Below are 27,298 nucleotides of genomic sequence, written 5' to 3' on the forward strand. Positions count from 1 at the left end.
TAATAGGTATTAGATGTACTGTTGTGTACAGCAATCTGGACTCCACATCTGAAAGTCTCGCTGTATGGTGGTACAACATGCAACGTGTGGTTTTCATGAGCAATAAAAAGGGCGGAAATGATGTTTATGTTGATCTCTATTCCAGTTTTCTGTACAGGTTCCGGAACTCTCGGAACCGACGTGAAGCAAAACTTTTTTTGTTGTGTGTATGTCAAACGATTCGCAAGTTCAGTCCATTATTTTTCGAAGGTAGATTACTTTCATACCTAAACGATAACATAAGGACTCTTTTTGTATCGTTGACATGAATACAGCCTTTTTCGATTTAACAATATGAAATTACAACCCCCACATGATACAATTCAGCGCATCGAACTAGCTAGAAAATAAATCTAGAAGATTCACAAACGAGATTTTTGTGCATATTCCAATAATGTTAGACTGTGCCTGAAAAGCAAATATCTGAAACACACAAGAACTCTGAAAACTTGAGAAAGTCCTGTCGGTTAATAACAGAAACAACTAAATTAAGTATCATTGATAAATACCCTTTTAAGTTCAATAAAAGGATTTAAACTTTAAAAGCGGTTATATAGCTTTTATACCGTCCACAATACATCGTTTACTTACAAAACTTCGCATCACGTCATGTTAGCGCAGTTACTGAGTTACGTTTATTTTGTGCTGGGAATAGGGGCCATAATCTGTTCGCCAGCGTGTTGGAATAGTCCTTTTCTGCAGCTCGAGGAAGGCTTGAATGCTGAATAGGATGTATTAGAAACTTTTGGGCAATGTTATGTAAATCGTCACATTCGCCATAACTGTAGGACTGCACCGAAACGAGCACCGCTCAAAGGATAAGGCATAATTCCCCACGACCAACCAAACAAATCTAAGTTATATGGTCACTGATAAAGTCATAATATTCCCCCTAGGACTCGGCAATGGTACGTCTACGATGTAGTACAATCACAAACAATCGTTTCTATAAGTCGTGAGAATTCTTTGACGAATAACAAGTCCGTATCCCAGATTCCCGGAGGGGCAAGAGCCCCCCCCCCCCCCCCCCCTCACCCAATCCCTCTATGCGGACGCCTAGGATATCATTCACTTGAATTTTACTCGATTTTCTATCTTTTTCTTATTTTGCATAAAGCTGTAAAATTTGAGTCGTAGACACTAGCAGGGAAATCACATACATAAGGCACCACAGTTGTTCAGACTTTCTTTTTTTTCATTTCTGTGCTGTCTTCATTGCTTCAGTTGTCATATTTCTACACTAGGCGTGAGTAGCGTGGTTTTAGTTTACGTCTACACTTTGCCTGCGATGCTAGCTTCCTGTCTATGGAGTGTATCGGAGACCGATACTCACGAGAATATGTACCTAAATACTGTTTACGCTTCGATTTTACCTGTCCCTGCAACGGTGCGGATTAGTGCACGAAGAAAAACGCGACTCGGTCCACGCACAATTAAATTACGCCGACGGTGCGCCCCGTGTTTACTGCTAAACGAGTGAAATCGGAACGCTGTAAGCGGAAGGGAAACATTGCGCCGAGATTATTCGGAGCCCCCTGCTGTAATCAAGTATTTTTGAATAAGTCCGTTAGCTCCCCTCGCCCCGCTTGCAAATTTGATTGTCGGCGATACGTGCGAGGGGAAGCGCCTGCTGGGAGCTTCCACTTTCTGACACCAGGTGTCACTGTACTACCAACATGCAGTTCCGTCTGCGCACGTTTTCTTCATACTGGAGTGCTACGCTTAACCTTAGTATGTGATTAACCTTCATTGCGCAGAAACGGTAAATGATAGCGTATTAAAGGCTTACTGAGTACTGAGTAGGCAGGAAATGAGAGCTGTGCTCTGATGGGTACTGCACCTTTCAAGTAGATCTGCCCTGCGGCGCTGCCGAACGAGACTACTGCGCAATGTACACTGATGTGACAAGAGACTTCACACAGCGATATGCATACATGCAGACAACAGTAGTATCGCGTACACAACGTATAAAAAAGCAGTGCATTGGCGTATCTGTCATTTGCACTCATGTGACACGCTTTCCAACTTGCCTATGGCCGCACGACAGGAATTAATAGACTTTGCTCGCGGAATGGTATTTGGAGCTACACACATGGGGGCGATTCATTTCGGAAATCGTTAGGGAATTCATTCTTCCGACATCCACAGTGTCAAGAGTGTGCCGAGAATATCACATTTGAGGCATTGCCTCCAGTGGCGGCTCGTGGGATTTTGTGTGTTTACAAATTTTTAGGTTCAGATAAGTATGAGAGTGTAAAATTAATAGTATCTGCTGTTTAACAGTTATTCACTACCAGTAATAATAATAATAATAATAATAATAATAACAATAATGATAATACGCACAAATTGTCTGAAAAGAGGAAGAATTGTTTTTTTTTGGAATTTTGTTGTTCTGTACATAACTAAGTACATCTTTCACTACTCTCTGCTTCGCATTTTTATATACGTGGGAGATTTCGCGCGTTCTTTTTCTTCGCACAAACGTGCAAGACCACTAACATATTTATTAGTTTACGAATTACCTTCCGGGCTGAAAATCAGACATTCTTACGTTGCACCTACACAACTTATGCTTATTATAACTTATTTATTAAATGTTCGCTTGCAGTCACTTATTTGATTTCGTCAATTTCTCAGTCAACGGATCTATTCTGGGAGCCCCTTGTTCCTTTGCACCTAACTTTTCCTGGTAATTTTCTTTTCTGTTAGCATTTAAAACAGATTTAAGAGAGTTAATGCAGGCACTGCACACGAAAGCCGATTCCTGCACAATAAACAACCAACTCCAAACGCAAACTGCCGTTTGTGGACACGATTGAATTCAAGTAATATTGTCTATCAACACTGTCAGTTGACTAGAATACAAATGAGGCACTGAAAACCGTAAGGGCCAAAAGCACACCGTCGTCGATTCCACATTTAAACGAATATCAGAAAAACCAGCTGTTCGTGAATGTTTATATACACAATGTGGACATAGGAGACAATCTCAGTAGTCGTCTTAGTTTTTTTGCAGATGATGCCGTCATTTACCGCCTTGTAGAGTCATCAGATGACCAAAACGGATTGCAAAATGATTTAGATAAGATATCTGTGTGGTGTGAGAAGTGGCAATTGATCCTGAATAAGGAAAAGTGTGAAGTTATTTACATGAGTACTAAAAGAAATCAGCTAAATTTCGATTACGCGATGAATCACACAAATCTGAAGACTGTAAATTCAACTAAATACTTAGGGACTACAACTACAAATAAGCAAAATTGGAACGATCACGTAGATAATATTGTGGGTAGAGGCAAACAAAGACTGCGATTCATTTGCAGAGCACTTAGAAGGTATAACAGGTCCACTAAAGAGTCTGCTTACACCACGCCTGTCCGCCCTATTGTGGAGTATTGCTGCGCGGTTTGCGATCCGCATCAGATGGGACTGACGGTTGATATCGAAAAAGTACAAAGAAGAGCAGGTCGTTTTGTATTATCGCGAAGTAGGGGTGATAGTCTCACAGACATGATACGTGAATTGGAGTGGCAATTATTGAAACAAAGGCGTTTTTCGTTGCGATGAGATCTTCTCATATAATTTCAGTTACCAGTTTTCTCCTCCGATTGCGAAAACATTCTGTTGGCACCCACCTACCTAGGGAGAAATGATCATCGTGACAAAATAAGAGAAATCAGGGCTCGCACAGAAAAATTTAAGTGTCCCTTTTTCCCGCGCGCCGTTCAAGAGTGGAACGGTAGAGAGACAGCTTGAAGGTGGTTCATTGAACCCACTGCAAAGCACTTTACTGTGAATAGCAGAGTAGTCATGTAGATGTAGCTGTAGATGTAGACAGTACAGATAAACCCGACCCACCAGAAGATCAACAGATGTCAGAAGCCTGAAAAATGCTTCAGTCTCACAATCGACGATGATGTACTTTGTGGTTCTTAATACACTATATCTCATTCAGAATCCCACGAAATAGATTTTTCTACTAGTATAACACACACTTACGTCCGATCTAATTTTGCTATGTAGTGAGTGATTTGTAATATCTGAGGATCGTGCTAGAGTGTAGCGGGTGTAATGGGAAGCAAATGGGGATAAAAATCTGCTGCAGTGTACTACCAGCTGGTGGCGTTGACGTAAACGTGTTGTTGATTGGTGGATTGGTAGAGGCTAGCTGTTGCATGGCGTGAACCGTGCACGTTTTTATCAAATCACTCTGTATTTGGCCCATAAGGCAATTGCGTCACTCCAGTTGCGCATGCGCAAAAGCTCCTTAAAATGTGCGAAACTGAAGGTGTGCTCGCGATCCTGGTATCTAGGTACACAGAGTCTACAGGAGTAGCAATGTAGCATAGCGCGGTAGATTTAGCGCCTTGCATTTCAGATCACCGCACCTGCATTGCTTTTAACAGCATTCGAAGAAAAACAACCAATAAATCCGCACACTGTCAAAAGTTTGAGTGTTCACGTGCTCTTGCGCTCTTACACAACAGTCGCCGCTGATTACCTCTCACCACAGACAACGCAGTGGCCGACGGCCTTCACCTAACGACCGAGAGCAGCGGCGTTTGCGTAGACTTGTCAGTGCAAACGGGCAAGATACTCTGCGTGACATAATCGCAGAAATCAATGTAGGGTATACGACGAACGTATCCTTTAGGAAAGTGCGGCGAAATTCGTTAATGAGGTGTGGCAGCAGACGACCGAGGCCAACGCCTTTGCTAGCAACACGACTTGTCCTGCAGTACCTTTCCTAAGCTCCTGACCATCTCGGTTGGACCCTAGATGACTGGAAAATCGTACCTGGTCAGATAAGTTCCGATTTCAGTTGGTAAGAGCTGGTGACAGGGATCGAGTGCGGCGCAGTCTCCACGAATCCATGGACCCCAGTTGTTGACAAGGCACTGCGCAAGCTGGAATGGTGTGGGCTGTGATTAGATGGAATCGACTGGATCCCCTGAACCAACTGAACCGATTATTGATTGGAAATGGTTATGTTTTCCTAGGTGGAGACCATTTGCAACCATTCATGGACTTAATGTTCCTGAACAACTATGGAATAGTCACCGAGCCACAGTAGTTTGCGACTGGTTTGAAGAACATTCTGGACAATTCGAACACATGATTTGGCCATCCAGATCACCTAATATGAATCCCGATGAATCCCGTCGAACATTTGTGGGACATTATCGAGAGATCAATACAAGCACAACATCCTTCACTGGAAACCCTATTTAGAGCCGCCATCTGTTCCACGTCTGCGCGATAGTGAGTTCCCGTCGCAGTGTACTACGTTTTATGATACTTCGTACTTCACTACACGGCCTCAGTGGTGCGTCGAGTAGTCCCCTGTTCGGTATGCCAATACTACATTGTCAGTGGGGTTTCCAATTAGAAGTTAGGAAATACTTGCATGTCCCACCCTTGCAACACGGAGGTGGGGTCCCATGTGTATTAATATTCAAGAAGCATTGAGTAGCACGTCAAACTACGATTGTGTACCCAGTTCTACTTCTCCGATTACAGAGCCATCTGTGAAACTAAGAAAATGCTTCAGACAAAACGTATGCAGATTTTGTTGTAGAATAGTAATCTGCAATAAAAATTGAGGGTCCCATTGATGATTTGAATGTTGCCCCCACCACGCAAGCACGGGGTGGCATGGGGGTTCGAGTGTGGTATCATTGGATGCTATATTCCGTAGTAAACTTATATCAATATTTGAAAATGGCTTTCCTAAAAAGCTACACAGAGAATTCATTAAGATGACGGGTAACCCATCGATAACTAAAGGGATTAAAATTTCATGTAAAAGGAGAAGGGAAATTTACATAGAGGCCAGAATAAGTTGATATCCGAATTTACTTACATTCCACGGAAAATACTGTAATATTTTAAGGAAAGTCGTTAAAATGTCCAGAAATAGGCATGTCCTGGAAGAAATTAATAATGCAGATAATAAGATTAAAACTGTATTTGATATTGTGAAGCGGGAGAGAAGCTCGTTCAAGGTATCACAGCAATTAAAGTAAATTACATTATGATGATAATTCACAAGTCACAAGTTTTTTGATAATCACTTCATAAATGTAGCAGCAAAAATAGGATTAAATGGTTCAGTTAAACAAGCAAAAGAATGTGTTAAAAATGCCTTTCCACAAACTTTAAGCAACTACAAGTAGCACCACTTCACTGTAATTAATAGAATCACAAAAGTTATAAAAAAATGAAACCTCATACGGTTCCGATGTAATTTTAAATATAATTCTGAATTGTTGTTCAGACTTAATAAGCAACGTCCATAATAATATATGTAATACTTCATTGGCATAGTGAATTTTCTCTGACAGATTGAAACATGAAATTGTTAAATCTCTTTACAAGAAAGGTGACAAGAAATAATTAAATTATTCTCAGTGAATTCCAAAATATTCGAAAAAGTAATCTCATAATTAAGAAGAAACAACTTACTTACTACATCACAGTGTGAATTCCAGAAAGGCTGCTGGACTAAGAATGCTAGTTATATGTTCACGCACCAAATATTACAAGCCTTAAAGAATAAAGTATTTCCAGTTCGTATTTTTTGTGTTTTTTTTAGATCATGGTATTCTCTTAGAAAAACTCAAATTTTATGGAATTGATGGGTTTGTATACAACTGGTTTTAATCATACTTAACAAACAGGATGCAAAACGTTGCGCAGAATAATTCAAACAATGTTGGAAAGGTAGCAAATTTTAGTTACTGGGGAGAAATCACAGCCGGCCACTGTGGTCGCGCGGTTCTAGGCGCTTCAGTCCGGAACTGCGCTGCTGCTACGGTAGCAGGTTCGAATCCTTCCTCGGGCATGGATGTGTGTGATGTCCTTAGGTTATATAGGTTTAAGTAGTTCTAAGTCTATGGGAGTGATGACCTCAGATGTTAAGTCCCATAGTGCTCGGAGCGATTTGAACCATCTTTAGGAGAAATCACATACGGTATCACACAGGGTTCAATTATGCTTCTGTTCCTGTTCCTTTTATGTGTCAATGACCTTTCACTTAACATAAACAATCAGAATTTGCTAATTTTGCGGACGATATTTATCTTATAATTAATAAAGGAACAGAAGAGATTGTTAATTCTGTTTTTCAAAGAATTATTACGTGCTTTTCTGAAAATGGAACCTTCCTTAATTTAGTGAAAACACGCTATATTCAGTTATGTACAACTGTGTGTACACAATGAAGAAAACTTGAACTGGGAGAAACTTATTATTGTGCTTCTCAAACAGCTAGGTTCAGCTGCTTTTGATCTTTGTATGATTGCTAGGGGTCGACAGAAGCGTCCGATCCCACTCGTCGGCTTTGACCCGTGACGTAAGGGTGTTGTCGTGTGTGACGTCATGACGGCGCGGAGTTTGGTTTGAGTGTGGCTGTCTCCAGTTCTGTTTTATCTTATTTTATTTACTTTTCTGATCTGTTCGTTCTATCTCGTGAGATTTTTTTTTTTAATTTAAAAACACTTATTACTTATTTTAATTATCTGTTTCCTCGAATTTCTGTTTTAGTTTATTGTATTTATCTTTCTGATCTGTTCGTTATATCCCGTGAGATTTTTTTTAAAAAGACAAAAAACACTAATCAGCTACTGAAGCATCTTTATCTTCTATGGGTTGCAGGTGTTACGACCCCTGGGGAGGTGGGTGGGTATTCATACATGGCTGTCTTCACTTACATGTTGTAGCTACGCAAGGCACCTAAATTTGTTTATATTTAGTTTGCCCCCCACCCAAAACACCCCATTTCCCGCGCTTGTCCCGTTAGTGTCATTAGGCTTCTTGTGGAAAGTGTGTGTGTGTTTGTTTTTGTTTCCGCCATATTTGTGACGTCATGGGTCAAAGCAGACGGGTGGGATCGGACGCTTCCGTATTTCCATTGCTAGTCTTCGAAACAAATGAATCAGCCTGTGACATATTTTGCATATTTCCGCTGCAACGTCTTATGAAATAATTTTCTGGGGTAACACATCACTTACAAGGGAACCTCCCCATCGCACCCCCCTCAGATTTAGTCATAAGTTGGCACAGTGGATAGGCCTTGAAAAACTGAACACAGATCAATCGAGAAAACAGGAAGAAGTTGTGTGGAACTATGAAAAAAAAGCAAAATATACAAACTGAGTAGTCCATATGCAACATAAGCAATACAAGGAGAGTGCTAGATCAGGAGTGCCGTGGTCCCGTGGTTAGCGTGAACAGCTGCGGAACGATAGGTCCTTGGTTCAAGTTTTCCCTTGAGTGAAAATTTTACTTTCTTTATTTTCACAAAGTTATGTTCTGTCCGTTCGTTCATTGACGTCTCTGTTCACTGTAATAAGTTTAGTGTCTGTGTTTTGCGACCGCACCGCAAAACCGTGCGATTAGTAGGCGAAAGGATGTGCCTCTCCAATGGGAACCGAAAACATTTGATCGCAAGGTCATAGGTCAACCGATTCCTCCACAGGAAAACAAGTCTGATGTATTCTATACGACACTGGTGACGGCATGTGCGTCACATGACAGGAATATGTTGTCGACCCACCTAACTTGTACACTTGGCGAATGGGTAAAAAGATTCTTTTACCTTACCAGATTTAGGTTTTCTTGTCGATGTGATAATCACTCCCAAAAAAGTGATCGCATCGGGCGGACGGACGGACAGATAATAATTGTCTGAAAATAAAAAATTAAAACTTTTCACTCGAGGGAAGACTTGAACCAGGGACCTTTCCCTCCGCAGTTGCTCACGCTATCCACGGGACCACGGCGCTCCTATGCTCATATTATCCTTAATGTTGCCTATCTTATCATGGACTACTCAGTTTCTATATTTTGCTTATATTTTTCATAGCTCCATACAACTTCTTCCTGTTTTCTCGATTGATCTGTGTTCAGTTTTCAAGGCCTACCAACTGTGCCAACTTATAACTAAATCTGAGGGGGGTGCGATGGGGAGGTTCCCTTGTTAGAAACAAAGTATCGATCATTGTACGGAAGCGATCAGTAAGAATAATATTTGGTTTTCACACGAGGTCCTCACATACGTACCTCTTTCACGAGTTAGTTGTTTTAACTGCACCATCACAATAATATATTCGCTAATGAAATTCCTCATAAATAATCAATTACAATTGGAAAAGAATAGTGATGTCCATACCTACAGCACTAGAGAGAGAAATTACCTTCATTGTCTATTATTAAAGCTGTCAGTCACTGAGAAAGGAGTTCAGTATGCAGCAACAATAATTTTTTATCATTTCTCCAAAACATAAAATGTCTGACAGGTAAGTCTTAAAACTAACCGAAAATCGTTTATCCTGGACGACTCCTATTTTACAGACAAAATTTTATTTAAAACCTGGTAGCCTTTTGTTGTTGTTGTGGTCTTCAGTCCTGAGACTGGTTTGATGCAGCTCTCCATGCTACTCTATCCTGTGCAAGCCTCTTCATCTCCCAATACCTACTGCAGCATACATCCTTCTGAATCTGCTTAGTGTATTCATATCTTGGTCTCCCTCTTCGATTTTTACCCTCCACGCTGCCCTCCAGTACTAAATTGGTGATCCCTTGATGCCTCAGAACATGTCCTGCCAACCGATCCCTTCTCCTAGTCAAGTTGTGCCACAAACTCCTCCTCTCCCCAATTCTATTCAATACCCCTCATTAGTTATGTGATCTAACCATCTAATCTTCAGCATTCTTCTGAGGCACCACATTTCGAAAGCTTCTATTCTCTTCTTGTCCTAACTATTTATCGTCCATGTTTCACTTCCATACGTGGCTACACTCCATACGAATACTTTCAGAAACGACTTCCTGACACTTAAATCTATATTCGATGTTAACAAATTTCTCTTCTTCCGAAACGCTTTCCTTGCCATTGCCAGTCTAAATTTTATGCCCTCTCTACTTCGACCACCATCAGTTATTCCTCAGCATCACCTGACTTAATTCGACTACATTCCATTATCCTCGTTTTGCTTTTGTTGATGTTCATCTTATACCCTCCTTTCAAGACACTGTCCATTCCGTTCAACTGCTCTTTCAACTCCTTTGCTCTCTGACAGAATTACAGTGTCATCGGCGAACCTCAAAGTTTTTTTTTCTTCTCCATGGATTTTAATACCTACTCCGAACTTTTCTTTTGTTTCTTTTACTGCTTGCTCAATATACAGATTGAATAGCATCAGGGATAGGCTACAACCCTGTCTCACTCCCTTCCCAACCAGTGCTTCCCTTTCATGTTCCTCGACTCTTATAACTACCATCTGGTTTCTGTACAAATTGTAAATAGCCTTTCGGTCCCTGTATTTTACCCTTTCCAGCTTCAGAATTTGGAACAGAGTATTCCAGTCAACATTATCAAAAGCTTTCTCTGAGTCTACAAATGCCAGAAACGTAGGTTTGCCTTTCCTTAATCTTTCTTCTAAGGGAAGTCGTAGGGTCAGTATTGCCTCACGTGTTCCAATATTTCTACGGAATCCAAACTGATCTCCCCCGAGGTCGGCTTCCACCAGTTTTTCCATTCGTCTGTAAAGAATTCGCGTTAGTATTTTGCAGCTGTGACTTATTAAACTGATAGTTCGGTAATTTTCACATCTGTCAACACCTGCTTTCTTTGGAATTGGAATTATTATATTCTTCTTGAAGTCTGAGGGAATTTCTCCTGTCTCAGACATCTTGCTCACCAGATGGTAGAGTTTTGTCAGGACTGGCTCTCCCAAGGCCGTCAGTAGTTCTAATGGAATGTTGTTTACTCCCGGGGCCTTGTTTCGACTTAGGTCTTTCAGTGCTCTGTCAAACTCTTCACGCAGTATCATATCTCCCATTTCATCTTCATCTACATCCTCTTCCAATTCCATAATATTGTCCTCAAGAACATAGCCCCTGTATAGACCCTCTATATACTCCTTCCACCTTTCTGCTTTCCCTTCTTTGCTTAGAACTGAGTTTCCATCTGAGCTCTTGATATTCATGCAAGTGGTTCTTTTTTCTCCAAAGGTCTCTTTAATTTTCCTGTTGGCAGTATCTATCTTACACTTCGTGAGATAAGCCTCTACATCCTTACATTTGTCCTCTAGCAATCCCCGCTTAGCCATTCTGCACTTCCTGTCGATCTCATTTTTGAGACGTTGGTATTCCTTTTTGCCTGCTTCACTTACTGCATTTTTGTATTTTCTCCTTTCATCAATTAAATTCAGTATCTCTTCTCTTACCCAAAGATTTCTACTAGCCCTCGTCTTTTTACCTACTTGATCCTCTGCTGCCCTCGCTGTTTCATCCCTCAAAGCTACCCATTCTTCTTCTACTGTATTTATTTCCCCATTTCTGTAAGAAAACTAATTATTAAGTGTAGTTACATGATTCCGACTAAAAAATTATATGTTCATTAATGATAACAATAGTCGCATATACGAGTTAATACCCTGTAAACTGATTCGTTCCACATCATTTCGATAAAATTCGTCGAAATTATCTTCAGAACATGTGACAAACTAAGTAATTCTGTAACAGTAACACTTTACCTCGGTCATAATTTTGCTTTGTGTATAAATAATGTTTTGCTTGCCTTTTGTGTGTGTGTTTTTACCACTGACTTTTATTTCCCAGTGTGTACTGAAACGAAATGATCGCCTGGTACAAGTCGTTTGAGGTGACGCCACTTCGGCGACTTGTGCGTCGAGAAAGACGAAATGCTGATTTTGAAGACGACACAAACGCCCAGTCCCTGAGCGGTGAAAATCTCCAATCCAGCCGGGAATCGAACTCGCGTCACCTGGCCTGACAAGCTGGCGCGCTGTCCACCCAGTTACGGTGGCGAACAGTGTGTACTGAATGTGAACCATATTTACACATGCAATGTAAACAAGGAAAACACTATATTGTCACTGTAACACCTATAATGTCCGTAGTTACAACTGTAAACAGAGGAAATAGAGGATACGGAAGGCTGGAGAGAAGTCCCTCTGTGTTAAGGAGGCAAAAGCCAGTGGAAAAGATGAAACGCGCGAGGAGAGCGTGCCACAGCACCAGTCAGTAGTCAGCCACGATAGTGAATACGTGTTGGATCAGTAACGAGGCTAAAACCCAGACTGTTACATGAAATTGTCGTCGCAGATGATCGTTTGCTCCGTCGGCAAACACGTAGTGCGTTGAAACGGTGCTCCGTGTGATTTGTTAATTAGAAGAGGAGTCATGTAAATGCTGGTTCCCTCAACCACATAATATTCGACCCAGTGGTTCGTATTGTTGCCTCCAGGTAACGTATTGTTTTCTTTGGTATTGTAAATCACATGGGCCAGTGATTATTATATATTCTTTCATCAATATAATTTATTTTATGCGTGTATGCAATCTTTTCCTGACGCAAGTCATGCTCTCAGTTATAGATTCCTGGCCCCAAACCTAAAACTAACCTTAGTGTCATAATTATAATGAGAATATGCACATATTCTTAACAAAGATGGTCACAGATCTGCGCTCGTATTGTCTGGAAAAATAATTTTTCTGATTGACCCTCGCTAAGTTAAGCAGTCAGATAGTTGCGCAGTTTTGTAACAGATTTTGAATTTTATGAAAAGATAACAATCAATCTAAAAGTAACTCAATTCTGACAGTAATATTTAAAAAAATACTGATGACATATGATTAAATTGTGTTTATCATTTCATTTGGTATGTCTATGTTCATCTGCATGTAATTGTGAATATGGGATTTCTGTGAAATGAAAGTAAGGTAGTAGATTTACTTCGTCGCTTACTTTAGATATTACTTTACTAAATCTACCCAGAATATTTTCATAACCGTTAATGTGTGTGAGTGTTTTCTGGTTTATTAGTGTCCCAAAGTAAAATACGTAATCAACACTACAGCTTATATTTGGTTCAATAGCTTTTTTATTAAACAGTTGATGCCTCAATAGCTTTCTCATAAAATAGATAATGTAGAGAATTAATTAATCACTTACATTTTAGGTTTAATTATTACAGTTTCTTTGCTTATTAAAAAGTATGTCCGAATTGAACTGACGGTCGTAATTTTGCATTGATACAACTTGTAGATACAATTTTGTGTGACCTAACACAAACGATATACTATCCTTATTGTTCTATACGCCGATTATCGTCTATTTCGATGGAGAATACATAACTTTGAGTCCAACAGCCTAAACTAAACGTTAATATAACGATAACGGTCAAAATGTAGTAAAGTAGCAGTTCACATGGCATTTACATACATTTGTAAGGGGACGGGGGAGTTTTGCATGTAGAATCCGTGTGACAGGACACTATAGCTAAATTTACTGTTAAGTGATGCGAACTGGTTATATTACAGTTAGCCAGAAAATAATAAAAATATGTAAGAACTCTTAAATTCTAAAACAGTGAGTATTACAAACTGTAAATTATGGCAAGAGATACAAGTAAAACGGGAACTTAGTGCAGTAAATGAAAGTAATATGTAGATTCACGAAGCCCACGTAGCGACAGGATTGTGAGACACCCAATGTGACACCATCAGACAGAGCAGGCCTTTAATTCTCACACAAATCACACTGACTAATAATAATTCTGACCTGGCGGATGTTAAACATTCAAGAAGTAGGAGAGGGTGGAAGAATCTGATGTGACAGGGAGTATGATGCATCTTTGTATCTGGCTAGTTTCAAAACCAGTATATCTCTGAAGGATACTGCGTCCTTCAGCCGACGGGATGAAGAAGCCGTCAGCTGCCGTTGGGTTATTGCACAGAAATGACATGTTTTGTCGCAATTTTTTGTAATTTTTCGATTGTGCATTTTACGAAGGAAGAGCAACTGTGCAATTTATTATTAAATACACTACTGGCCATTAAAATTGCTACACCAAGAAGAAATGCAGATGATAAACGGGTATTCATTGGACAAATATATTATACTAGAACTGACATGTGATTACATTTTCACGCAATTTGGGTGCATAGATCCTGAGAAATCAGTACCCAGAACGACCACCTCTGGCCGTAATAACGGCCTTGATACGCTTGGGCATGGAATCAAATAGAGCTTGGATGGTGTGTACAGGTACAGCTGCCCATGCAGCTTCAACACGATACCACAGTTCAGCAGGAGTAGTAACTGGCGTATTGTGACGAGCCAGTTGCTCGGCCACCATTGACCAGACGTTTTCAGTTGGTGAGAGATCTGGAGATTGTGCTGGCCAGGGCAGCAGTCGAACATTATCTGTATCCAGAAAGGCCCGTACAGGACTTGCAACAAGCGGTCGTGCATTATCCTGCTCAAATGTAGGGTTTCGCAGGGACCGAATGAAGGGTAGAGCCACGGGTCGTAACACATCTGAAATGTAACGTCCACTGTTCAAAGTACCGTCAATGCGAACAAGAGGTGACCGAGACGTGTAACCAATGGCACCCCATACCATCACGCCGGGTGATGACGAATACACGCTTCCAATGTGCGTTCACCGCGATGTCGCCAAACACGGATGCGACCATCATGATGCTGTAAATAGAATGTGGATTCATCCTAAAAAATGACGTTTTGCCATTCGTGCACCCAGGTTCGTCGTTGAGTACACCATCGCAGGCGCTCCTGTCTGTGATGCAGCGTCAAGGGTAACCGCAGTCATGGTCTTCGAGCTGATAGTCTATGCGTCGTCGAACCTTTCGTGCAGATGGTTGTTGTCTTGCAAGCGTCCCCATCAGTTGACTCAGGGATCGAGACGTGGCTGCACGATCCGTTACAGCCATGCGGATAAAATGCCTGTCATCTCGACTGCTAGTGATACGCGGCCGTGGGGTTCCAGCACGCCATTCCGTATTACCCTCCTGAACCCACCGATTCCATATTCTGCAGCAGTCATTGGATCTCGACCAACGCGAGCAGAAATTCGCGATACGATAAACCACAATCGCGATAGGCTACAATCCGACATTTATCAAAGTCGGAAACGTGATGGTACGCATTTCTCCTCCTTACACGAGACATCACAACAACGTTTCACCAGGCTACGCCGGTCAACTGCTGTTTGTGCATGAGGAATCGGTTGGAAACTTTTCTCATGTCAGCACGTTGTAGGTGTCACCACCGGCGCCATCCTTGAGTGAATTCTCTGAAAAGCTAATCATTTGCATATCACAGTATCTTCTTCCTGTCGGTTAAATTTCGCGTCTGTAACACGACATCTGCGTGGTGTAACAATTTTAATGGCCAGTGGTGTATTTCCATATTAGGAATACTTTTGACATGTTGCTGCATCCGTAAGTAGAGTGTTTAACAGATTACATTTCATACCTTTTTTGTAACGTATTTAATTAACCACTGTTCGCTGAGATATCATGGCCCACACTGGCTGGATGCATCGTATGAGCAACACTGTTATACTTTTATTTTTGTTTTAATCATACCGTTGGAAATATAATAACGGACTTAAAAACACAAACTACGAAAAGCAACACTACACTATTTTCACTCATACAAAGAGGTGTTGACAATTCAAGAGAAACGGAAATCAAAGACAATGCTAAGAAAGGAAAACAACAAAAATGATGGATGGAATCAGGTCCTTCTAAGAGAAAACGTACAAATCATAAGAGCAAATCTGAAATTCATCAGCCGGTTCTGTAAAAGAGGTAAACTTGGCCAACTTATGCGAATATTAACAAATATCTTGTGGATTTCAGTGTATAGTGGAATGTTCCATAATGAAATAGCAAGACAGCTTAGCGAAGAGAGTCATGAACTTTCGCGAAATTCTAAATGATAGCTGTGGTTCAAATGGTTCAAATGGCTCTGAGCACTATGGGACTCAACATCTATGGTCATAAGTCCCCTAGAACTTAGAACTACTTAAACCTAACTAACCTAAGGACACCACACACATCCATGCCCGAGGCAGGATTCGAACCTGCGACCGTAGCAGTCGCGCAGTTCCGGACTGAGCGCCTAGAACCGCGAGGCCACCGCGGCCGGCGATAGCTGTGGTGTCACCGCCAGACACCACACTTGCTAGGTGGTAGCCTTTAAATCGGCCGCGGTCCGTTAGTATACGTCGGACCCGCGTGTCGCACTATCAGTGATTGCAGACCGAGCGCCGCCACACGGCAGGTCTAGTCTAGAGAGACTCCCTAGCACTCGCCCCAGTTGTACAGCTGACTTTGCTAGCGATGGTTCACTGTCTCTCATTTGCAGAGACGACAGTTTAGCATAGCCTTCAGCTACGTCATTTGCTACGACCTAGCAAGGCGCCATATTCAGTTACTATAATTACTTCAAGAATGTATTCTGAACAGATAATATTGTAAATCATGTACCGTCAAGAGCGACGTTCATCATTAACGGATTAAAGTTAAGTATCAAACTAATTACGTCCGCTTTCTAAATTCTAATTCCTTGTCATGTTCCAGACCTCACAGGTCGTGTCCTCTTCTGCACTAGACGACCGGGACGCCTTCATCGCAGGATTGTGCCGGAAACCATCTCCAACAGTTTGTTAAGTGACAGTTCATGCCCAGGCTGTCATGTAACCTACTTTATAGTGTAATATGAACATCCCAAGCATCATTGTCGATTCCTTAATGAAGGTGTGTGTGAGTGGGGGGAGAGACATGTTATTTTCTGCAGCATTCAGAGTTTTCTTTAGCTGGATCATGACAGGGAAGTTATCTTAGAAGGACTAGTGTGTCATAAACTTGAATGAGATTTTCACTCTGCGGCGAAGTGTGCGCTGATATGAAACTTCCTGGCAGATTAAAACTGCGTGCCGGACCGACACTCGAACTCGTGACCTTTGCCTTTCGCGGGCAAGTGCTCTACCATCTGAGCTACCCAAGCACGACTCACACCCCGTCCTCACAGTTTTGCTTCTACCAGTACCTAGTCTCCTACCTTCCAAACTTTACAGAAGCTCTCCTGCGAACCTTGCAGAACTAGCACTCCTGAAAGAAAGGATATTGCGGAGACATGGCTTAGCCACAGCCTAGGGGATGTTTCTAGAATGAGATTTTCACTCTGCAGCGGAGTGTGCGTTGATATGAAACTTCCTTCGTGCTTGGGTTGCTCAGTCGGTAGAGCACTTGCCCGCGAAAGGCAAAGGTCCCGAGTTCGAGTCTCGTTCCGGCACACAGTTTTAATCTGCCAGTAAGTGCCATAAACTTGTTCGGCCCCGAAAGCAGGCCCAAGCAAGTAGAGAACAGGGAAGTCACGGTGCGCTGTAACTGCACAGGGTATAGGATGGTGGCCTGCATTCCACAAAATTGCATTGTGAGAGACGGTAGAAGGAATGTGACTTCGTAGGCGTAATAAGTCATGAAAGTCTCTTCGGGTTTGCTGCCGAATCCTAAAATCAACTTGACTCGATATTTCGGCGATCCAGCTGGTCACTATCTTCACGAAAATGCTGCTTCGCTGATGAGTCTCACTACAAATCGACGTCCTATGTAGACCACCGTTCAGTACACTGCGCATGCGCCGCCCATCACGGTTGCTATCTCCAAGACCGGGAGGTGGCGCCGCCCGTAGTAGAACACTGGCGGCAACGATATATCGCACTCAGGGTCGCACCGAGGAACGTTCAATTTTGATGCTAGGCAATACAGGATTCCACGTCCTGCTACGAGGAAACACATTGTCTCTGTGAATTAAGTTATCCGCCAACCTAATTTCAATCGCCTCGGTAGAAGGAATGCTTTTTTGGTGAAGTAAAGATATGAAACCCAGGTGAAGTTCTCAGAGCTTGAGACAGTGAGACTGGCCATTGACCAGGGCTGTCATGAAGGAATGTTCGGTTAAATCCGAGTAAAAAGGACTGGGATAGGTTGACAATGATTATTTCGGTAGCAGGAGCGTTTTCCTACATGCGTATGTATGAGAGACGTTCGGTAAGCAAGGTAACACTTTTTTTCTCGGCCAATTTAAATTGAAAAAAAAAGTGGAATTCGTTCTGGGTCATCGTGGAGAATTCTCACTTCAACCCCTATAGTTTAATGAAGTTCCAATAGAAGGCAGCGCTATGCGTAAGTTTCAAAGTGACTTATGTAACAGAGGCGTGTTCCAAGCAGAGAGCCATCATTGAGTTTTGTCTGGTGGAAAATTAGAGCATCACAGATATTCAATAGATATTTACAGACACTTGGAGACTGGCTATGGAGACCTGGCACTGAGCAAAAGCATCGTGAGTCATTGGGCGAGGCATCATCAGCACAGCAAGGTCTCACAAACGTGTCTTGTCTGCCACGTGCCAGCCAGCTACACACAGCTGTTGGAACATGCTGACACTCTCACACACATCACAAACACTTTGCTGCACAAGTGGACATCTCTGTCGGTAGTTCTGACACACTCATCCACCTGTTGGGGTACTCATGGCGACGTCGCTGGCGGCGCAGCTTTCCTGTGTATCGCAGTTTGAAAACTATTGACATGGATTTGGCTGGACAGTTCAATAAACAACAGTTGATTGGAGGTCCAAATGTCTTTCGTGGACTCCATCTGAACTTCACGTGTGATGTTCAAGTAGTGTTTGGAGGTAGTACCTGGCTTACACTTGCTGTTGTTTGGGGCAACCATGCAGACTATGGTGGCCTTGAAGCGTTTCCAGATGGAAATATTTTAATATGGAAGACATGGAGTATAGCAGAGACAACAGGACTTTTGGCTAAGCAGCCTTATGGTACTGTCTTTCCTAGTATGCCATTTACTTTGAGTAGCCGAAGAAGGAAGAAATTGAATGCTGATGAATATATTTTTTTATGGTGCAAGATTGTGGACACCCTCCTGCCATTGTTCCTATCTACTAGTACCTGCAATCATCCTAGCTACTTTCATATCCGTAACCTCAACCTTATTGATAAGGTAACCTGAATCCACCCAGCTTTCGCTCCCATGCAACAAAGTTGGTCGGAAGATTGAACAAACGACTTCAGCATGTTTGTGGCCTGATTGATACATCTATAGAGTTCATTCCCAGTTTTTCTTTGATTTCTTCATTGCGGACATCCTCCTGCCATTGTTCCCATCTACTAGTACCTGGGACCCTCAAGGGGTTATTCTGTTTGATGTCCTCCTTCATGGTGCAACGATCAACTCTGAAGTGCATTGTGCTACTCTGAGGAAATTGAACAAATGACTTCAGCATGTTTGTGGCCACAAAAATGCAAACTAACTTCTCCTCTTCCATAGTAATGCAGGGACTCACAAGTGTGCGCACCTGAGAGGAGCTCACAAAACTGCATTGGACTGTCTTCCTCATCTACCCCACAGTCCAGATACAACAACTTCCGACTTCCGTGAAGGCTGCACTCCACAGGAAGCAGTAAGTGGGTGACAGGGAGGTTATTGACGCAGCTAGACATTGGAGTGGTGCCATGCAGGCATACAGACCCTATCAGTAAGCTGGAGTAAAAAAGTCGTAGTGAACGAAGATTATGTTGATAAGTGGAGTTTTGTAGCCAAACGAGAGGGGAATAACACGATGTATTGGAATTCTGAAAAAAAGCAACCGTCTTTCAGAAAATAAATGTGTTGCATTGTTAGTTGGCTGCGGTTGGAGTGATTTTCTGCTTTCCTCCCCACGGCATCCAATTATTCGTTCATCATCATCATTTAAGACTGATTATGCCTTTCAGCGTTCAGTCTGGAGCATAGCCCCCTTATAAAATTCCTCCCTGATCCCCTATTCAGTGCTAACATTGGTGTCTCTTCTGATGTTAAGCCGATTACTTCAAAATCATTCTTAACCGAATCCAGGTACCTTCTCCTTGGTCTACCCCGACTGCTACCCTCTACTGCTGAACCCATGAGTCTCTTGGGTAACATTGCCTCTCCCACGCGTGTAACATGACCCCACCACATCTAAGCTTGTTCGCCCTGACTGATACATCTATAGAGTTCATTCCCTGTTTTTCTTTGATTTCTTCATTGTGGACACCCTCCTGCCATTGTTCCCATCTATTAGTACCTGCAATCATCCTAGCTACTTTCATATCCGTAACCTCAACCTTATTAATAAGGTAACCTGAATCCACCCAGCTTTCGCTCCCATGAAAGAAAGTTGTCGGAAGATTGAACGGTCCACAGATAACTTAGTCTTGATACTGACTTCTTCTTGCAGAAGAGAGTAGATCGTAGCTGAGCGCTCACTGAATTAGCTTTGCTACACCTTGCTTCCAGTTCTTTCACTATGCTGCCATAATGTGAGAATATGCATCCCAAGTACTTAAAACCGTCCACCTGTTATAACTTTGTTCCCCCTATTTGGCACTCAATCCGTTTATATCTCTCTCCCACAGACATTACTTTCGTTTTGGAGATGCTAATCTTCATACCATAGTCCTTACATTTCTGATCTAGCTCTGAAATATTACTTTGCAAACTTTCAATCGAATTCGTTAACTATGAAAAAGTTTGCGAGAGTAAGAAATGCTTTAACTTGTTCATAAAATTATCAGTAGTCGGAACTTAAAGGTCTGTGCAGTTGGGTGGGAAGATTCCTATACTGGCAGAACCAATTATGTTTCAGGGAGTAATGTAAGAACACACTTGCTGCCAAGAGATCGATGAATATACTTACTTCAGGAGGGCTATAGCGAAGGTACTTCGCTTTAGGCAGCCGCAGAGAGAGAGATGTGTGTGATTTGGAGAAGAGAAAAGAGATCGGGCTGGACTCAATACTTTCAGCCGCCACTGCGGCTGTCTTCCACACTAATTCCGTCCAAGAGTGGCAAGCATGAGCCAGCGATGCGATTAGCGAGCCGAGGAAGACGCGAATTCACATCAAGGTTTAAGTGTGCAGTTTTAACATTCGCAGCCAGCTACACTGGTGTCTAGAGTTAAAGCAACAAACTGCTATTTTCCCGTCCTGTGTCTAAGTCACGATATAATCATACAAACTCTCAACAGATGCCGTTACGATCGTGTTCTGCACGAAAGATGGCATTCCAATCAACGAACAACCACGCCAGCAATGTCGTCGAGGCACTTATCAAGCGGGGTAGTGTTTTCAGGGTAGTCCCACATGCACAGTCTCTGCGTGCACAGTCACAGGCGGTGCAGTATGACCCAGAGAAGTCGGGTAGAGACTCTCTGCTGTGGAGGGCCATAGCAAGAATGGAAGCACGAGAGTTGCAAATTGATGTGGCCCGACGGCTTAATGTGAATCGTTCTGTTCTCTCTTGGATGAGGCGATAGTTTATAGAGACGGAAACTGTATCCAGGAGACCAGGGCAGGGCCGACCACGTGTGACATCAGATAGAGTGGACAATTATTTGGATGTAAGAGCACGACGGTACCGCCTTAGCACAACACTGCAGCTGACTTCTGACGTCGCAACGTCCTCTAGACGTGTTGCATCTAGGTGAAAGATATACAGAAGGCTTCCGCAGAGTGGCTTTTAATGTTGGAGACCTTCTAACTATCTATGGCGTGTCTTCACAGAAGGGCACGTCTAGAGCGGAGCCGTCAACATGCCACCTGGACGATGGAATGGTGGGCTAATGGTCTTTTCACAGGTGAGTCCGTATTTGGTCAGGAGAGTGATTTTCGACGGATTAGCATCTGGAGGAACGTGGGACACGATTTCAGGACCCAAACATTGTGGGGAGAGACCGATATCGAGGGGGATCCCTAATGGTGTGGGCAGCGATTATGTTGACCACTCGAACACGTCTTCATGAAATTGTACGGGTGAATCAGCAAGATTTAACTGCTGTCAGGTACTGTGAGGAGATCTTGGGATCTCATGCGCTGTTGTTTCAAGGTACTGTGGGCCCAGACTTCGTAATGTTGGACGATAATGCTCGACCTCGAAGAGTACGGGTGGTTGATGTTTTCTTTTGGAAACATAAGATATTGCACGCAAGGCGGGGCCTGCTCGCTCTCCCAGTTTGAATCCCACTGATCATGTCTAGGATGCACTAGGGAGACGGGTTACATCACTTCAGCATCAAGACTTGTGAGGAGCTCTGCAAGAAGGATGGGCGTTATTGCCTCAACATGAGATTGATGACATCATTCACAGCAAGTCCCATCGTTGTCAGGCCTGTATTGGTGCCAGAGGTGGTCACACCCCGTACTGAGCACATTAACCAGTTGTTAGAGTGTGTTCAAATCCGTTAAGCAGAAAAAAACGAACATTTTTGTTTACCACAATGCATGTTGCAATTCATTGCGTATGGTATTCTTTACATTGTTTCTACTTAACTATCACCTGTTCATACTGTTTTGTGGCAAAATAAACGCAACGTTTCAAAATTTCCGTTTGTTGCTTTCATTTTGTACACAAGTGTATTCATACTAGCTTTTCCCGGTTTCCTCCTTCAAATCACTAACCATTTTCGCAGTCATTGGTCGTACGCACAATATTGTTTCACTTCATGCGTCCATCCAAGTGTGCTAAGATTATAGTTTATGATTACAACCTTTCGTCCATTTATTAAATGATTATATGCTTGATTCAGTGGGTAAATTATATTAGTTGAAGTCTTATGATAATAAAACAGATTGCTACAGTACCCAATAATTCCTCTGGTAGTTAGATGAATCCCTTCATTCATATGTGTGAGGAGTGGTACTTTCATACTTAATTGGGCCACCCCTAGTTTTCATTCAATAAGACGTTATCCTTTGCGTGACAGTCTTTCTATTAAATCTGCGTCGTCTTATGGGGAACTCCCTTTCCATGGAGGACTCTCTTGATCGGACTTAGGGGTATGCTAAAACGCTCAACCAACACAAGTTGGTATGCCTATGAGTCAGTCATATATCTGAGAATCTAGTCAGTATATTCAGACTTGCGTTAAAAGTCCGCAATCAACGAAAAAAACCTGTACAAACTGCCCTGTCTAGTAGCTCTAGGTGTTTCAGTGTGATTTATTTGTGAACTGCTAGTCATTTCAATTATGAACAGTGTTTCTTCGAATCATTCTCTCAGTCTTTCTCTTACTTGAGCTCATGACAAACGATAGTTAAATGGACATCTTTCTCTAATATGATTACAGACAACGAGGCAAGCTTTATTTAAAAGGCATTTTTCCTGTTGGACTGAAATATGCTACTGTTAAACTATTGCAAAAAAAATGGGGATAAGTCTCATGCCACCATCTGCCACCCAATCTCTCTTCTGAAAGCTTTGTCCAAAATCCTTCAAAAAGTAAGGTATTCAAAAGTAGTTTCACATAGTCGTAAAAATAAAATACTAAAAAATGTCAAATAAGTTTTCAGAAAGGATTTTCAACAGAAAACGCTATATATGCTTTCACTGATCAAATATTAAATGCTCCGAATAACGGACATCACCAACTGGGGTTTTTATGATCTCTCGAAGGCTTTTGTTGTGTAAACCATAGAATTCTTCTTCACAAGGTTAAGTATTGTGGTAAGCTTGGGACAGTGCACAAATGTTTTAATTCATATTTAGCCGGAAGAGTGCAGAAGGCTGAAATAAATGGTTCATATAATGCACAAAAATCAGTAGATTTCTCAAACTGAAAAATGAAATCCCACAAGGTTCAGTCTTGGGTCTTTTATTGTTCTTAAAATATATTAATGACTTGTAACTCTATATTCACAAAGATCCGAAGCTGGTTCATTTTGATGATGATACAATAATGGTAATCATACCCAGTAAACAAGAATTAGCTGAGGGAATTGTAAATAATGTCTCTCAGAAAACTGTTAAGTGGGTTCTCTCGAAATGGACCATCATTAAGTTGCACAACACCATTAATAAATATAGAGTTTGAACAGAAGGCTGTAGCTAAGGCAGGATATTCCAAAAATTTGGGTGTGTGCATTGATGAGAAATTGCGTTGGAAGAAACACATTGATGTCTGCTGAAAAGTTTCAGTTCAACTACTTATTCTGTTAAGGTTATTACAAATTTTGGCTTATACATGTAAGTAAATTAGCTTACTGCGCCTTTTTTGATTCACTGCTTTCGTATAGCATCATATTTTAGGGTAATTCATCATTAACAAAAAATGTATTCATCACACAATAATGTGTAATCAGAATAAATGCTGGAGCTCAGTCAAGATCACTTGCAGATATTTATTTAAGGAACTAGGGATGTTCACAGTAGCTCATATATAAACTTACGAAATTTGTTATATTTGTTACTAATAACCCATCCCAGTTCAAAGGCAGGAGCAATGTGCAAAACTTCAACACTAGCAGAAAGGCTGATCTTCACTACTTTGGGTTAAATCTAACTTTGGCATGGAAAGGAGTGTTTTATGATGCCATAAAAATCTTGCATAACTTGCCAAATAGCATCAAAAATATGATAATTTCTACCCAAAAGATAAATTTTAAGGTATAAATTAGTCATCTTATAACTAAAAAAACATTTTAATTATGGCATGTAAAGAAACCTTTTGTTAAACTGACATGTTCCACATCATTATGAAGTGTTGTATTCATGGTCTATGGAACACATATTAGCCAAGAGACCAAAATCCATGTTGTTTAGAAACTGCAGATGTACATATTGACAAGTCAGAGTTACTAACCCCATCCCAGTATAGGATGCATTGTAGGTTGCCTATCTAATGGCTTCTGGGAGCCCAGTACAGGATGCATTGTAGGTTGCCTATCTAATGGCTTCTGGGAGCGACAAAAATTTGATTTTAGATTTAATGTAATTACTGCCCAAATTTAAACTTATGTCATAATCTACTCATTGAGACGTATGAAGTTATGTTTAAGGTTTAACACAAAACTACAAGTAGTACAGTTGAAAACTGTGTGTGTGTGTGTGTGTGTGTGTGTGTGTGTGTGTGTGTGTGTGTGTGTGTGTATGTCTTGAGAAAGCATAACTCGCAGATTATGCATGTATTCATCCAGCATTTGAGGATGAGAGTACTTAGCGACTTCCGTCAAACTTTACATATAATTCCAAACTTTTGTGAAACCATGTCTGTCTGAGACTTGAACTTCCCACAAAATGATGAAAGGAGAAAAGTTTATCGCTTACTGTATTTACATTTTTACTGTTCATGGAATAACACTTCGGCATCAGGCATGATCTTTAAATTTATTGCTTCTTTACTGCTAACATATCAAGATTATCTAAGGTCAAGGCCACCTCCTTATCTCCAAGGAAAGGGGTCAATGTCCTGGCAGCTGTGTGACTTACCTTCAAGGTCACAGATCAATGTCCTTCTTGTTCGATGTCGTGCCCCCTTCCTCTGCCCCTTCCCTGAGGCAAGGGGTCCATTGTTCTCTACAGGTCAGCCAAATAGCCTAGCGTTCTTATCACTTTGTTTTCATGAACTCTCGCAATTTATTAAACATTTAGTATAACTTATATAATTATTACCCAACTACTATTATTAATGACGCATCACTTTTATCGCCGTTACTTATTATACAATGAAGCTCCAAAGAAACTGTTATAGGCATGCGTATTCAAATACAGAGGTATGTAAACAGACTGAATACGGCGCTACGAGCGGCAACGCCTATACACGGTGAGTCGCTAACTAATGCCACCTAGAATAACTCCGAAAGTGTGATAATAGCTGAAACGTTTGTGGGACAAATGTTGCATGGGACAACAGGGGCCATAATATGACGTTGCTTTTTTGTTGCTAGGTGGGGTCGCGTCAGAGATATGAAGGTCAACTTCATTTTTTATATGGGATGCTATAGTTTGGTACTTATTTTCTGATAGCGGCTATCGAGACGAATACAATGATGTATAACAGTAAGGTCTTTGAAGGTCAATGAAGGTCACAAAGGTGGCAAGAACGTCCATTTACAGAATGTGTTCGAAGTGATGACAATTGGTATCAATACAATCTTCTTATCATGGCTTGAGTGGTATTCCTTATCACTTCGGCACTTATCGAAGCACATGCTCTGACAATTCTCCCTCGTATGTTGTGCAAATAGTAAATATTCGCCGAATACGGCGTATCCACCTAACGTGCCATTAAAATGTAAACATCATGCGACGGTTTCACAATACAACAGTAATAGGAACGGTAAGACTAGTATCGTCGAATCAAGCGAATGTGTATGATGTAGTCGCCGGCCGCGGTGGACGAGCGATTCTAGGCGCTTCAGTCCGGAATTGCGGTGCTGCTACGGTCGCAGGTTCGAATCCTGCCTCGGGCATCGATGTGTGTGATGCCCTTAGGTTAGTTACGTTTAAGTAGTTCTAAGTCTAGGGGACTGATGACCTCAGATGTTGAGTCCCATAGTGCTTAGAGCCATTTGAACCATTTTTTTTAATGATGTAGTCCTTCGAAGAACAAGTCGATATGCTACTCATTTACGGAGAATGCCAACGAAATTCAGTGAGAGCTAGAGACTTATACGCTGAAAGATATCCTCAACGTAGGCACCCTACACGTCGTACCTTTGAATATGCATATGATAAAGTGAGAACAACTGGATCTTTAACGCATCGGAAACATATCCGGCAAAGGAAAGTTACTAACAAGGAAACGGAAATTGGTACTCTTGCCATTGTGGTTCGAGATCCTTCTGTTAGTTCGCGTCAAATCGCAAGGGAATCTGGCATGAGCCAGAAGAGTGTTGTTCATAAATATTATCCTTACCATATCAGTCTCCACCAAGAATTAACTGGTATGAATTGTATGCATCGCATTGAATTCTGCCTATGGGCTCAACTTCAGATTCAGAGGGATGACACATTTATTAATTTGATTTTATTTACTGACGAGGCTACATTCACGAACCATGCAATGTTAATTTGCATAACATGCATTATTGGGCAACTGAAAATCCATGTTGGCTGTGGCAAGTTCCACACCAAAAACCTTGGACGGTGAATGTATGGTGTGAGATTCTGGAGGACAGAATTATAGGCCCCTATTTCATTGAAGGAAATCTTAATGGTAGGAAGTGCACCACATCCGTGCAAGAAACATTAGGTCTGTTATTGGAAGAAATACCTTCAGGAAGAAGGAACAGAATGTGGTATCAACACGATGGGTGTCCAGCACATTTTTCGCTGAAATGAGTTGCAGAGATAATTCGCAAATCGTTGGATTGGACGCGGAGGAGATGTGTCGTGGCCGGCTCATTTGCCAGACTTGACGCCTCTGGATTGTTGCTTGTGGGGATTCGTAAAGACATTGCTCGACCAGTCCACGGGTATACTGCCGGTTCATAGTGTCCAACGGGCACAATATTTCGACGATCAGACATGTCGCCATCGTCAGGTCCCGCCCGCCCTCAGGGCTCAGTTCGTCAGCGCACCTGACGATGGCGACATG

At 41.8% G+C, this 27,298-nt stretch overlaps 1 protein-coding gene across 1 annotated transcript in view; it reads right to left on the reverse strand.

Moving 5' to 3' along the window:
• The window catches only part of LOC126484856 (short stature homeobox protein-like), a 126,902-nt gene extending 102,270 nt beyond the window's left edge, over nt 1–24,632 (reverse strand). The window contains exon 1 of the mRNA XM_050108452.1: nt 24,563–24,632. Within this exon, the coding sequence (XP_049964409.1) occupies nt 24,563–24,632 (70 nt within the window). The remainder of the gene's footprint in view (nt 1–24,562) is intronic.
• Nucleotides 24,633–27,298: the final 2,666 nt, after the last annotated feature.

Source organism: Schistocerca serialis, chromosome 6 (assembly GCF_023864345.2).
Source record: "Schistocerca serialis cubense isolate TAMUIC-IGC-003099 chromosome 6, iqSchSeri2.2, whole genome shotgun sequence".
Taxonomy (NCBI): Eukaryota; Metazoa; Arthropoda; class Insecta; order Orthoptera; family Acrididae; genus Schistocerca; species Schistocerca serialis.